The sequence below is a fragment of the Mobula hypostoma genome, chromosome X1, assembly GCF_963921235.1.
Source record: "Mobula hypostoma chromosome X1, sMobHyp1.1, whole genome shotgun sequence".
In the NCBI taxonomy this organism is placed as follows: Eukaryota; Metazoa; Chordata; class Chondrichthyes; order Myliobatiformes; family Myliobatidae; genus Mobula; species Mobula hypostoma.
In genome coordinates this window covers 26,506,348-26,519,494 of record NC_086128.1, presented here as the reverse complement: position 1 = coordinate 26,519,494, position 13,147 = coordinate 26,506,348, and the positions used below count along the sequence as shown (strand labels likewise).

The window sequence follows — 13,147 nt, the reverse complement described above, 5'->3', positions numbered from 1 at the left end:
ATCCCCCGTAGGAGCGAGGCTGCTTCTCCCTCTGATGTCCCTTACTAGGTCATCCAGGAAAGATTTTAGTTGCTCTGTGTCTGTGTCTGTGTCAGATTCACTCTGTGTCTGACCCTGGGAGTGTGTGATGGGACAGTGTGGAGGGAGATTCACTCTGTGTCTGACCCCGGGAGTGTGTGATGGGACAGTGTGGAGGGAGATTCACTCTGTTTCTGACCCTGGGAGTGTGTGAAGGGACAGTGTGGATTGAGATTCACTCTGTGTCTGACCCTGGGAGTGGATAATAGGACAGTGTGGAGGGAGATTCACTCTGTTACTGACCCCGGGGGTGTGTGATGGGATGGTGTGGAGGGAGATTCATTCTGTGTCTGACCCTGGGAGTGTGTGAAGGGACAGTGTGGATTGAGATTCACTCTGTTTCTGATCCCGGGAATGTGTGATGGGACGCTGTGGAGGGAGACTCACTCTGCGTCTGACCCTGGGAGTGTGTGATGGGATGGTGTGGAAGGAGATTCATTCTGTGTCTGACCCTGGGAGTGTGTGATGGGACAGTGTGGAGGGAGATTCACTCTGTGTCTGACCCTGGGAGTGTGCGATGGGACAGTGTGGAGGGAGATTCACACTGTGTCTGACCCCGGGAGTGTGTGATGGGACGGTGTGGAGGGAGATTCACTCTGTGTCTGACACTGAGTGTGTGATGGGACGGTGTGGAGAGAGCTTCACTCTGTGTCTGACCCTGGGAGTGTGTGGTGGGACAGTGCAGAGGGAGATTCACTCTGTGTCTGACCCTGGGAGTGTGTGATGGGACAGTGTGGAGGAAGATTCACTCTGTGTCTGACCCTGGGAGTGTGTGATGGGACAGTGCAGAGGGAGATTCATTCTGTGTCTGACCCTGGGAGTGTGTGATGGGACAGTGCAGAGGGAGATTCATTCTGTGTCTGACCCTGGGAGTGTGTGATGGGACGGTGTGGGGGGAGATTCACTCTGTGTCTGACCCTGGGAGTGTGTGATGGGACAGTGTGGAGGGAGATTCACTCTGTGTCTGACCCTGGGAGTGGATAATAGGACAGTGTGGAGGGAGATTCACTCTGTTACTGACCCCGGGGGTGTGTGATGGGATGGTGTGGAGGGAGATTCATTCTGTGTCTGACCCTGGGAGAGTGTGATGGGACAGTGTGGAGGGAGATTCACTCTGTGTCTGACCCCGGGAGTGTGTGATGGGAGAGTGTGGAGGGAGATTCACTCTGTGTCTGACCCTGGGAGTGTGTGATGGGACAGTGCAGAGGGAGATTCACTCTGTGTCTGACCCTGGGAGTGTGTGTGATGGGACGATGTGGGGGGAGATTCACTCTGTGTCTGACCCTGGGAGTGTGTGATGGGACAGTGTGGAGGGAGATTCACTCTGTGTCTGACCCTGCGAGTGGATAATAGGATGGTGTGGAGGGAGCTTCACTCTGTGTCTGACCCTGAGGGTGGATAATAGGACAGTGTGGAGGGAGATTCACTCTCTTACTGACCCCGGGGGTGTGTGATGGGATGGTGTGGAGGGATATATTCTGTGTCTGACCCTGGGAGAGTGTGATGGGACAGTGTGGAGGGAGATTCACTCTGTGTCTGACCCTGGGAGTGGATAATAGGACAGTGTGGAGGGAGATTCACTCTGTTACTGACCCCGGGGGTGTGTGTTGGGATGGTGTGGAGGGAGATTCATTCTGTGTCTGACCCTGGGAGAGTGTGATGGGACAGTGTGGAGGGAGATTCACTCTGTGTCTGACCCTGGGAGTGTGTGATGGGACAGTGTGGAGGGAGATTCACTCTTTGTCTGACCCTGGGAGTGTGTGATGGGACAGTGTGGAGGGAGATTCACTTTGTGTCTGACCCTGGGAGTGGATAATAGGACGGTGTGGAGGGAGATTCACTCTGTTACTGACCCCGGGGGTGTGTGATGGGATGGTGTGGAGGGAGATTCATTCTGTGTCTGAACCTGGGAGAGTGTGATGGGACAGTGTGGAGGGAGATTCACTCTGTGTCTGACCCTGGGAGTGTGTGATGGGACAGTGTGGAGGGACATTCACTCTGTGTCTGACCCTGGGAGTGGATAATAGGACGGTGTGGAGGGAGCTTCACTCTGTGTCTGACCCCGGGGGTGTGTGATTGGGACAGTGTGGAGGGAGATTCACTCTTTGTCTGACCCTGGGAGTGTGTGATGGGTCAGTGTGGAGGGAGATTCACTTTGTGTCTGACCCCGGGAGTGGATAATAGGACGGTGTGGAGGGAGCTTCATTCTGTGTCTGACCCTGGGAGTGTGTGATGGGATGGTGTGGAGGGAGATTCACTCTGCGTCTGACCCTGGGAGTGTGTGATGGGATGGTGTGGAGGGAGATTCATTCTGTATCTGACCCTGGGAGAGTGTGATGGGACAGTGTGGAGGGAGATTCACTCTGTGTCTGACCCCCGGAGTGTGTGATGGGACAGTGTGGAGGGAGATTCACTCTGTGTCTGACCCTGGGAGTATGTGATGGGACAGTGTGGAGGGAGATTCACTCCGTGTCTGACCCTGGGAGTGTGTGATGGGATAGTGTGGAGAGAGATTCACTCTGTGTCTGACCCTGGGAGTGTGTGATGGGACAGTGTGGAGGGAGATTCACTCTGTGTCTGACCCTGGGAGTGTGTGATGGGATAGTGTGGAGAGAGATTCACTCTGTGTCTGACCCTGGGAGTGTGTGATGGGACAGTGCGGAAAAGTTGGCAATTCTCTTAACTCTCTCCCTTCTTCATCTCTTCCTGTTGTTTCAGGGCCTGGAGATGACTGCTGAGGCTTCCTCCACCCCCTCTGAAAGCTGCATCCCCTTCTATCCAATGGCCACCCCTACTCACCTTTCCGTCCCTCTGCCCGAGCCCTGGCCCCACTACCCCCTGGCCCAGCCCCTGCCCCCACCTCCACCTGAGCCCTGGCTGCTGCCCCAAGGCCCTTGTCATGATTCTGCCCTGCCGCTGGGCTCTGGACAAGAGACGTGGGCAGGGGCCTGGGGTGGGTCCCAGCTGGAGGCTGCTCCATGCTTGAAGGCTGAGCCGGGACCAGGGCTGGAGCTGGGCCTCAGGAGGACTGGGCCTGGGTCAGGGCCCGAGGTCAGACTGGGACCCGGGACAGGCCTGAAGGCCGAATTGATGGGGACAGGGACAATTCTGGGTGTGGAGGCCAGGCTGGGCCTCAGCAATGGAGCTGGCCCAAAGGTTGAGTCAGGATCTGGGACCGAGCTGGGCTTTAGGCCCAGTCTAGGCCAAAAGACCGAACATGAGGCTGGGATCGGACTTGGTCTCAGGGCTGGGACAGGACTTCCGTCTGGACTGGGCCTCGGGACAGGAACAGGCCTGAAGGGCCCTGCCAGACTAGGCCGGGAGACCTGCAGCCGTGACGAGCGACGGGCCCGAGCCCTGTGCCTCCCCATTCCCACAGAAGCGATTGTGCAGCTACCAGTTGAGGAGTACAACGAGCTGCTGTCTAGGCACCGACTGAGTGAGGCCCAGCTGGCCCTGGTAAGGGACATCCGCCGACGAGGCAAGAACAAGGTGGCAGCCCGGCACTGCCGACGTCGTAAACTGGAGGCTGTGGCTCGGCTGCAGAGGGAGCTGGGTGGCCTACGGGGCCAGAGGGAGCGGCTGGCCGGTGAACGTGAACGGGTGGGACGAGCCTTACTTCAGGCCCAGGCACGGCTGGCACAGCTTGGACAGCGGGTGCTGGCAGCTCTGCGGGACCCTGGCGGACGACCCTACCCTCCTGGGCAGCTCACCCTGCAGGTGGGGGCTGATGGGGGGGTGTTCCTGCTGCAGGAGGGGGCAGCAGGGTGTGAGTGAGTGCAGTCTAAGAATAGAGCCTTCCTGGTGCAGTTTGGGTCAAGAGGGGGAAATGGGGATAGAGCAGGGAGGGAGGGGACAGAGTGGGGGAGAGGTAGGAGACTAAGGGGACAGAGGAGGGGGAGGGAAAGAGGAGAATTTCAGAAGGGTCTGAGTGATATGGGGGATAGGGGAAGGGAGAAGAGGCCCAGGCAAACATACCTCTTCCTGATGTTCTCCCTGCAGGTTTAGGCCCTGGGAGAAGGGGGGGGGGGGCGGTGGTGGGAGATGTATAGGGATGGGAACTAAGGCAATCTTATTGCTCCCTTGGGCGTGGGACAGGGAGGGTGGAGAGGTTGGGGGTGGTGGGTAGGAAGGAGGGAGGGGAGGGCAGAGTGGGTGAGTGTGACTACTTGGTATGGTGGGCTCCCTGCCTTCTTGCTACCCCTCCATCCATGGGCCTGTGGAACAAGAGACGAAAGACACAGGGGCCCAGTCACACATTAGGAAGTGACAGACCGGGAACAAAGTTGGAATATGTATTAGCTTAACCTCTACCCCCCCACCCCCACTCTGCAGAGCTGTATACTACCAGTGAACATCACTATTGTATATGTATATTAATATAAAAATATATTTCTTGCAACCAAAGACTCTCTCTTCTGACATCATTAGTGTGACAGAATTGCAGCAATGGAGGGGAACATAGTGCCCTATGGAATTTTGGATAACAAAAGGAATTTGGAGTACAGGAACAGACAGCTTGGTGAAAAGTGTTTGGCACGCTAGCCCTCATCAATTAGGGCACTAAGCACAAGAGTTGGGAGTTATATGAGACATTTGTGAAGTCTTTCTGTGGGTACTGTGTTCAGTTTTGGTCAGTGTTGATACACAAAAAAAAAGGGACCCAAGGGAGACTGGCTTAGATAGGCATCTTAGGTCATCATGGACTGGTTGAGCTAAAGGGCCAGTTTCCATACTGAGATTTAACCAAACTTATGATTGTTTTCTTCCACCCAGATGGTCCATATATGAGAACAAGCTGCCAGGGATAAACATCCTTCATTGCACGATCAACACATCACACAAGTACAACCAGACCACTTTGTAGCATACTCACCCAAAAATCCATCTGCAATGTTTGGGCAACATTTTCATCCCTACCTATGGACCTGTCTGAGGGATCATAGGCTTTCATTAGTTATGGGATGGACCTCAAACACCAGCCTAATCCCACTCTCATGGTCCAACAACCTTTTAAGGAATTAGATTGACATTAAAAGTGAGGCCAGGTCATTGATAGGGCAATTGAAGTTATTCCCTGATGAGCAGTCTATAGGGAAGAGATCAAATTAGATAGCAGTAGGACTTGCCCACAGTGGAGTATACCATATCCTCTGCCAGCCTGTGTTAACACTGACTGGTAACCCCTTATACTGAGAACCACTCCGCTTGTGATTCTCCCTCCCACAATTCATTGGACAGAGACTGCCTCTAAGATAACCCTGACCTCCAATAAAAGGAAACTTAAAGCCAATCAGATAAATCAAGTGGTCTATCCAACTTTTAACCTGCTCCCATCAATGATGGCATCTTTCAGTGCAGAAACAGACCCATGGGCCTCACTCATCTTTGTCCAAGGTCCTTTTCAATACCAATGTTCTGACCTCAGCTATATTTCCATATATGGACTATGCTCCAGGTGAAAGGACCCCAATGCCATTTTCTTGCAAAAGTACAAGGAGCAGCATCATTGGTTAGCAAGAAAGCATCAGAACAGTAATAAAAGCATTGACTATGAACAAGGCATTGGTGTGTGTTCTGGTTAAACTTTTATTTTGATATATTCTGGACATGCACCAACTAATTAATATAACCAGTAAATCAATTTTTGTCTACTTTCACCCCAAATAGCTACATGTTACACAGCTGCACAAACCACATACTACCCCAAGACCACTGCTCCATGACACTGGCCATTCCAAAGGCCCCCCCCCCAAACACCACACAAAATACAACAGATACACAAAGGAATAATCTGACCTTTATTGTTTTACAAAGAATTAACATTCAGAAAAACATCTGCACAGCAGCTACAGGAGAAAGAATACATAGTATTGAATGTTGTGTGAATACCCTCTGTCCAGAAGAGGGAACATCCAGGATTATGGAGCCAAATTAAAAACCATTATCAGCTCCCACCAGCCTTCACCTGTTGGGAGAAAAACAAGACTGGGTCATTACTGAAGACAGACCAGGTGTGCAAGCACAGATTAGTGAGTACTGATCTGCATCAATCCCTTAACAGCACAAGCTTGTATCCTATCTGTCTGCAGTACGATGTAGATTGAGGTTACATCCAGTTGTATGTACACTAGGTGTACATTCAAGTCCCTTGAGCTTTGTGTTTCATCATTTATATAGAAAAGCTGGTTAGCTCTTTAGTTTCAGTCACTTGCAGAGCAGTTGTAACCAAGCCATTAAGCATCCAGTTGGGATGTTTAAACTTGAGGGTCAGCAGAAATGCTCTATTTCTTTAGTCTCCTGGGGAAGTGAAGGCTCTGATAAGCTTTGTTGGCCATCACACCTAGATTGTTAATTATGAACCAATTCACATACATACCTTGAGGACATATACTTCCAGGGAGTACAAGTGCAGCCCACAATCTGCTGTATGGTGATCCCTCCAGACATTACCTGCAAGCAACAAGGGGCAATCAAGCCTCCAGCTTGGTAGAACAGGCCAGATGAAGCTTTCCCGCTACTGAAATCACCCGTTTTTTTTTAAAACATCAAAATAAAAGTAAGATGAAATCCAGCCTTACCTATTGAAAGCAACGGCCCTGGGAAGTCTGCCTGCCTGCTTTAGTCTTAGTGGTAGCAAGGCTTCTGGCTGTGCTAGCCCTGAACTGCTGGCCTCCCATGGCGCAGCCCTCAACGCTAGCCTCCAGTAACAACAAGTCCGAGGAACTACAAACGCGAGAACAAAGCTGGCCTCTGCTGATGCTGCTCCTGACCCTCGGACACAGGAGTACGCTCGTAGCTTCTAAGTCTAGATTTTTCCTCTGCTGCTGCTGAAGCTGATGCCGTCCGGTGTCCTGCCTCGTCCTATCTCTCGAGCCAAGAGCCGAAGGTAGCACACGCACACTCACACACACAGTTTCTTTTAAAGCAGCATGACTTTCCTCCGCCGACTTCGCTGCAGGCAACTGGGTCTGATTACACATCAGGCCTCCTTCGAAATCCTGACTGCTGCTATTGCACAAACTTCTGCAAGTGGGGTGATGTGTGCAAGCAGGAATCTCTTTAAAAGGTCCCAGACCCCACATCCAGTGGGGAAGGTCAAGTCTGGGGCAGTAGATCCCCATTTGACCTGGCATCTTAACTACTTTAAAGCAGCAAGACTTTTTTTGGGCCTGACAGAATGGGTGGGGGTTGGAAGCAGAATAGTGTTTATACTTGGACCAAGCTCTATTACATACATTTGATGTCACTTGGTCTGTACTCACTGGAGCTGAGAATGATCGGGGGGGGGGGGGTCTCACTGAAACATATTTAAAGGTGGATCAGTGGAACAGACTGTCTATTTGTGAAGGCCAGAGTATGATGTATTACCAGGCAGCTGGGCAGGCCAAGTCATTGGTCATCTACCAGCAAAAGCTGGCAAAGTTTTTTGATTAGTAAGGGTGTCAACAGTTGAAAGGAATAGACAGGCTGCCTTCTATCACATTCAGAAGGGTCCCTGTATTGAACACTTGCATGTGGAGCAGGCAGGAAGTGATGGGGCATGGATGGCAGCTTCTGATAGGAGTATGGAAACATTGGCTGAGGACCAAAGCTAAGTGACAAAAGCAGTAAGGGACAACAGCTGGCATAAAGCTCAAACAAAACAAGACTACCTGCAGGACTAGTCAATGGAATTTTTTTTTTTATTCTTAAATCATGATCACAACTAATACATTTATCACTTGAAAACTGGAGCAATAAAATCAAAAAGTTTGTCTAGCAAAGACTCACTGGAATGTTTGTTGTACACTTCCAGAAGGGAATAGGAAAGGGAAAAAGTTCACTATAAAATAACCTGTTCAACAGTTTATCAAAATATCACAGTCCTTAAGCAGATATCCATGCACATGGGTTTAAATTTTTTTTTTTTTTTTTTAAGTTTATGAGATCAAACACTGACTTTTCTGACTAAAACAAAGGACATTTTCTTCCGGAAGCAGTTGTACCCTGCGCTTGGCTGAGATTTGTATTGTAGTAACCTGCTGGCTCTCTCCCTGTCACAACTCCTGGCTCATCCTCTCCTGCTAAGTACTGTATTCCTGTTGAACAACATGGGATAGAATTATTATATCGTGCATTTCCTAAAACGAGTTTTCTTAACAGTAAGCGGAGGGGCAGCGGGAAGCCAAAGCAGTGCTGCCACTCTCCTACCCTCCCACCCCCCACTCCCACAATATTAAAGCATTCATTTACCTACTAAATCCCAGCACCACAGGATGAAACTGACTACTTCAGAAGTGGCACCGAGACCCAAATGAAGGGACAGTGGATGCTGCATACAAGATACCCCACCTTTCCCCATCGCAACTTCTGGATTTCACTTCCCCTGAAGGCCAGGAGTGCCTGCAGCTGTAAACTGGGGAGAGAGAGCCTGTTGCCCATCTATGGCAGGCTCTGCTTTGTCACTCCCCTCACTTCCACCCCCACACCAGCCCAGCCATGCCAACCAGGACACAAAAATCACTCCAAGTTCCCAAACCACTCCAGCAGAACGCACCTGCAACATAAAACTAGAACCTCCGGCCAAAGGAACCTCCGCCACTGGAGCCACTGTAGTTACCTGCAGGAGAGAAAAACTGGTTAGTAGTCAGAGCAAGGGAAGCAAACCTTTGAGCTCAAGCAACCTTCTTAAAGTTCTCCCCTAGTAGATTTGAACAGATTCTAATTGATTACTTATGAACTGGAAGCAATTATGGCCTTACTTGGACAATAAGCCACAGGCCAAATGCAAAGTTCAAATCACAAGGCCAAGAGTGATGTTTCTCAGAACAGCTATTACTTTTTATTTTTTCCTAATAGGTGGGGTTTGAAGACTTGAGGGGGAAAAATATTGCACATGCCATAGGCTCACCATCCCTGAAATAAAACACAGTCTGACAACACTCACCTCCATATGGGCCGCCTGAGCTCCTGCCTCCATAACCTCCGCCTCCACCTCCCTTCATGGGGCCGTAGTTAGAGGACTGGTTGGGGTAATTACCAAAGTCATTGTAGTTGCCACCACCGCCACCTCCGAAGTTTCCTACAAGCAGAGCCAGCAGTAAGTCACAATGCAAATATAAGTGGAACCTGGGCTGCACCAGGAAAGATGGGGTAAAGATGACAGTAACACTGCAAATTACAAGATGTGGGGTTCACAGCTGTGTGGGGGGGAGGGAGAGAAGAGGAGACATGTATAGAGTAAAGGCAGTTTCCTACTCTCAAGTCATGGAAAACAAAAAGATTTTTAAGAGTGGGGGTGGTTAAGAGAATGAAGCAGGTACATGAACACATATGGATAGGGTAAAAGAGACAGGGTGAATGAAAGGCCAAACACAGGCTCAAGACGAGGTTGGCAAACTCACCACCACCAAATCCACCATTGTAGCCATCATAACCTCCTCCACCACCTCCACCTCCGCTGCCATAGCCGCCGCCGCCACCTCCACCCTGGTTGCCATAGCTGGGGCTGCCACCATATCCAGGACCACCTCTGCCACCACCGCCGTAGCCACCTCCACCGTAGCCACCACCTGCATGAGGGATACGAAGTTGCATTTAATTATTGGACTCAGCCCATCATGGGCAGTCTCACCAACTCCATCCTTATTTGTAAGCACACACCATCACCGAATCCATTGTATCCATCGCCACAGCCCCCATATCCGCCACCTCCTCTTGAACCGCCAAAGCCACCTGCATTGAAAAAAAAGAGGCACATTAGTGATTTGACCCTACCCTACTCAAGATCCCCACTTCCCAGAGACCTAAACACCTCACCTCGGCTGTTGAAGTTCCCTCCTCCACCACGGCCACCAAAGTTGCCCCCAGAATTGTTGAAGTTGCCTCTACCGAAGTTGCCAGAACTGCCTCGACCTAGAATTTAAGGAGCAGGTGGGAAGAGAAGTAGAGACTGCATTTAAGTGGGACAGTACAAGAAAAAACCCTTGCAGATCTTGCACCCGGACCAGTCCCATTTGTCCCCCATTAGAATCACTTTTACATATTGCCCATTTAATTAAATATCCCAAATGCTCCCGATACCTCCTCTGGTAATGTTTCATATCACCTTACCAGTCTGTGGATATTATATATATCTATATCTAGTTAGATATATAGATAAAAACAAGTAAACACTTGCCTTGATGCAGAACATTGATAAGATTGTCCAGAGATCATTTAAAACACACTTGCCAGGGAAGGCTGGTGCACAAGGGACATTTATGAATGTGGATGTTAAAAACTTAATTTGTACACTGCTCACCTCTCTGATTCATGCCTGAATTTTGCATCTCCTCTCGCGAAAGTGCCTTCCTCACTTCGCAGTTGTGCCCATTCACTGTGTGGTACTTTTGAACTACAATTTTAAACAAAAAGCAATAAACAGCAGTTCTTGCCATAACCCCAACCCTGGAATTCAGCACACACCTACTGCTACTCACCAACTATCTTGTCAACTGCATCATGGTCATCAAAGGTGATGAAGGCAAACCCCCTCTTCTTCCCACTCTGGCGATCTGTCATCACCTCAGTGACTTCAATCTTGCCAAACTTCTCAAAGTAGTCTCGGAGGTGGTGCTCCTCTGTGTCTTCTTTGATGCCACCGACAAAGATCTTCTTCACTGTCAAGTGTGCTCCAGGCCTGGTGGAATCCTGGCACAAAAGACCACATGGTATCCATTACTAAACACTACACTGATGCACTCTTACCATCAAGGTGGCACTGCTACCTGAAGACCCACAAAATTAAGGAACAGCTTTTCAACTGTCACCAGACAAACCATACTTAGACATTATTCTGCTTTGACACTAATTTATCAGAAAGCCAGTGCTTTGGGCATAGTATAGTCAGCTGCTTGCAGGCACTTAACAGAAGGCAACTGACCTCTCTAGACACTGCACGCTTCGGCTCCACAACACGACCATCAACCTTGTGTGGCCTGGCAGCCATCGCACCATCCACCTCTGCAACACACGAGTAAGTGACAAATCCAAAACCCCTTGAGCGCTTTGTGTTTGGGTCTCTCATGACCTGGCAGGAAAAAACAGCAAAGGGTCATAACTGTACGCTCTGAGGTACCCAAGAACAAGGTCCACTGTAAAGAACTTACCACGCAGTCAGTCAGCCGACCCCATTGTTCAAAGTGGTTTCGCAAGCTGTCATCTGTAGTCTCGAAGCTCAGACCTCCTATGAAGAGCTTCCGCAACTGTTCGGGCTCCTGAGAGTCCTGCAAAAGGGAAAGTAGTCAGCATTAGTATACCCAGCATCTGGGAACAAAACCACGACCATAGACAGGCTTGGCAATGCAAGTGCTTGTACAGTTTAACTTGCATTCTGCTGCAAAACCAAATAGTCACTAATCAATCCAAGTGATTCCATCAGAAATTAATGAAGATTCTTCATCTCCAGATTGTAAAACATGTTTACAACCCAGAAACAAATCTCCCCTCTGATAAATGTTTACTCACTAGAGAGACAATCTATGCATTCTGAAGCCTGCAGCATGAGAGAGAGTCAACTTATATTGGTTCTTGATCTTCCAAAAATTCAGGATGGAATTTAAACTGGAGATATATTGCTTTGCATCTCAACCCCGGCGGCTCCAGTCTACACCCACGAGAGATTACGATCTCCAACACTAACATAATCATTAACTTAACAAAAAGACAAGGAATCGTTACACTCGAAGCAACTGGGAATAATTAAGCCAATCCCAAACGGGGTAATGGCATCCAAAAAGGCCCCGTGGCAATTGGACGAAACTCCGACTCCCATGAAGAACAGCGCCGCCTGCAGTAAAAGGAGAGAGGCGACATGCCACCATTTTGAGGTCAGTTGGACGGAGACACGAGGTCCGGGAGGCAGAGGACCTGAGTGGGAGAAGGGGGGGGGAGAAATAAAGTGTTGTGCTGGATAAACCCAGCCTCTCGTTTCAGTGGCTGTCTGGCGAAGTGGGAGAAGGTCGGCAGCGTACTCACCCGCCCCCATGGTCCCCGAAGACTGGGTGGGGTGGCGAGCCGCCATTTTAAGACGAGCTGCCGCCAGTTACAGGACAATAAGAATGAACGGGCGGAGCTTACAAACATTTTCATGCAATTAACAGCCATTTTGTCAGGGGAAACCGACGGATACATCAAACCTCACTTTTTTTGAGGAAAAAAAATCAATATCCCACTATACCATTACCGTTTGAGATAGATAGATTGAATCCGAATAGTATTTCTGAAACGGGCACTGGCGAAGTCCGAAAAAGTAAACTAATGTTGTCAGACCTGGTGTTTTTCACCAGTTACATTGTGTGAAGATAGCGGATCTGCCATGTGACACAGACGGACTGGAAGATGTCGCCATGTTGGCGAGACGACCGATCGGGGGACAAAAATTTGGTCGTGAATAGACAGGGCGAGAATCCTCCCACGACCGCTACAGATTATGTATTAATAGGGGAGCGGGACTCTCCCTCAGACTCTAGAGTGAAGCTTATGTGGCGTCTAAAGACAGGCCGCCATTTTGAGGATTCTCTTTTGGTAACCACTACCAAGCGAAACTTCTTTCTAGCAAAAGATATCACCAACCCACCCGTAAATAACAACAAAAAAAGTACACATACATTTGAGGGGGTAACTAGAGTGAATGTAACAAAGGGAAAGCTCTAGATCATAGCTGCCAACTCGCCTAATGGCGTCTACCTATTCTTTGCTGCGTCATTGCTTATCAAGGAAGAGGAGATGGTGAGGTAGCAAAGAAAAATGCATCACTCACCTCCATATCGCGTTCGTATGAGGGCGCCGTCTTGCCTGATTTACGTGGGGCCACCGTCGGGAGAAAAAAATTATTTCGTAAGAGAAAAAGAACCTCAACCAACAGCTCGGATCGTCGACAACAGGGCAAGAGACCGAAGCGCGCCGGCGCCACAGTTTATATAGGGCTTCGAAACTTCACGCCCCCTCCCTCCTATTGGCGGGACGGAGCCCTTCCACTGCCAACTGCTGTGGGGGGGACGGACTATGGCACCTTCTATTGGCTGGTCGGTGTCGTATCACCGCC

The 13,147-nt window shown here is 49.7% G+C and overlaps 2 protein-coding genes across 2 annotated transcripts; one reads left to right on the top strand and one right to left on the bottom strand.

The window, feature by feature from the left end:
• Nucleotides 1-2,797: 2,797 nt before the first annotated feature.
• Nucleotides 2,798-3,907, top strand: LOC134340190 (nuclear factor erythroid 2-related factor 2-like). Its single transcript, XM_063037158.1, has one exon. It carries the CDS (start codon nt 2,806-2,808, stop codon nt 3,853-3,855), a length of 1,050 nt encoding a protein of 349 aa, XP_062893228.1. The 5' UTR covers nt 2,798-2,805; the 3' UTR covers nt 3,856-3,907.
• A 3,838-nt stretch (nt 3,908-7,745) lies between these two features.
• Nucleotides 7,746-13,020, bottom strand: LOC134340185 (heterogeneous nuclear ribonucleoprotein A1-like). The gene is made up of 11 exons (XM_063037151.1): nt 12,863-13,020; nt 11,211-11,327; nt 10,985-11,131; nt 10,542-10,752; nt 10,364-10,456; nt 9,880-9,975; nt 9,724-9,795; nt 9,465-9,632; nt 9,008-9,142; nt 8,618-8,680; nt 7,746-8,159 (listed from the first exon to the last, which is right to left on the bottom strand). The coding sequence occupies exons 1-10, from the start codon at nt 12,866-12,868 to the stop codon at nt 8,631-8,633; spliced, it is 1,095 nt and encodes a 364-aa protein (XP_062893221.1). The 5' UTR covers nt 12,869-13,020; the 3' UTR covers nt 7,746-8,159; nt 8,618-8,630.
• Nucleotides 13,021-13,147: the final 127 nt, after the last annotated feature.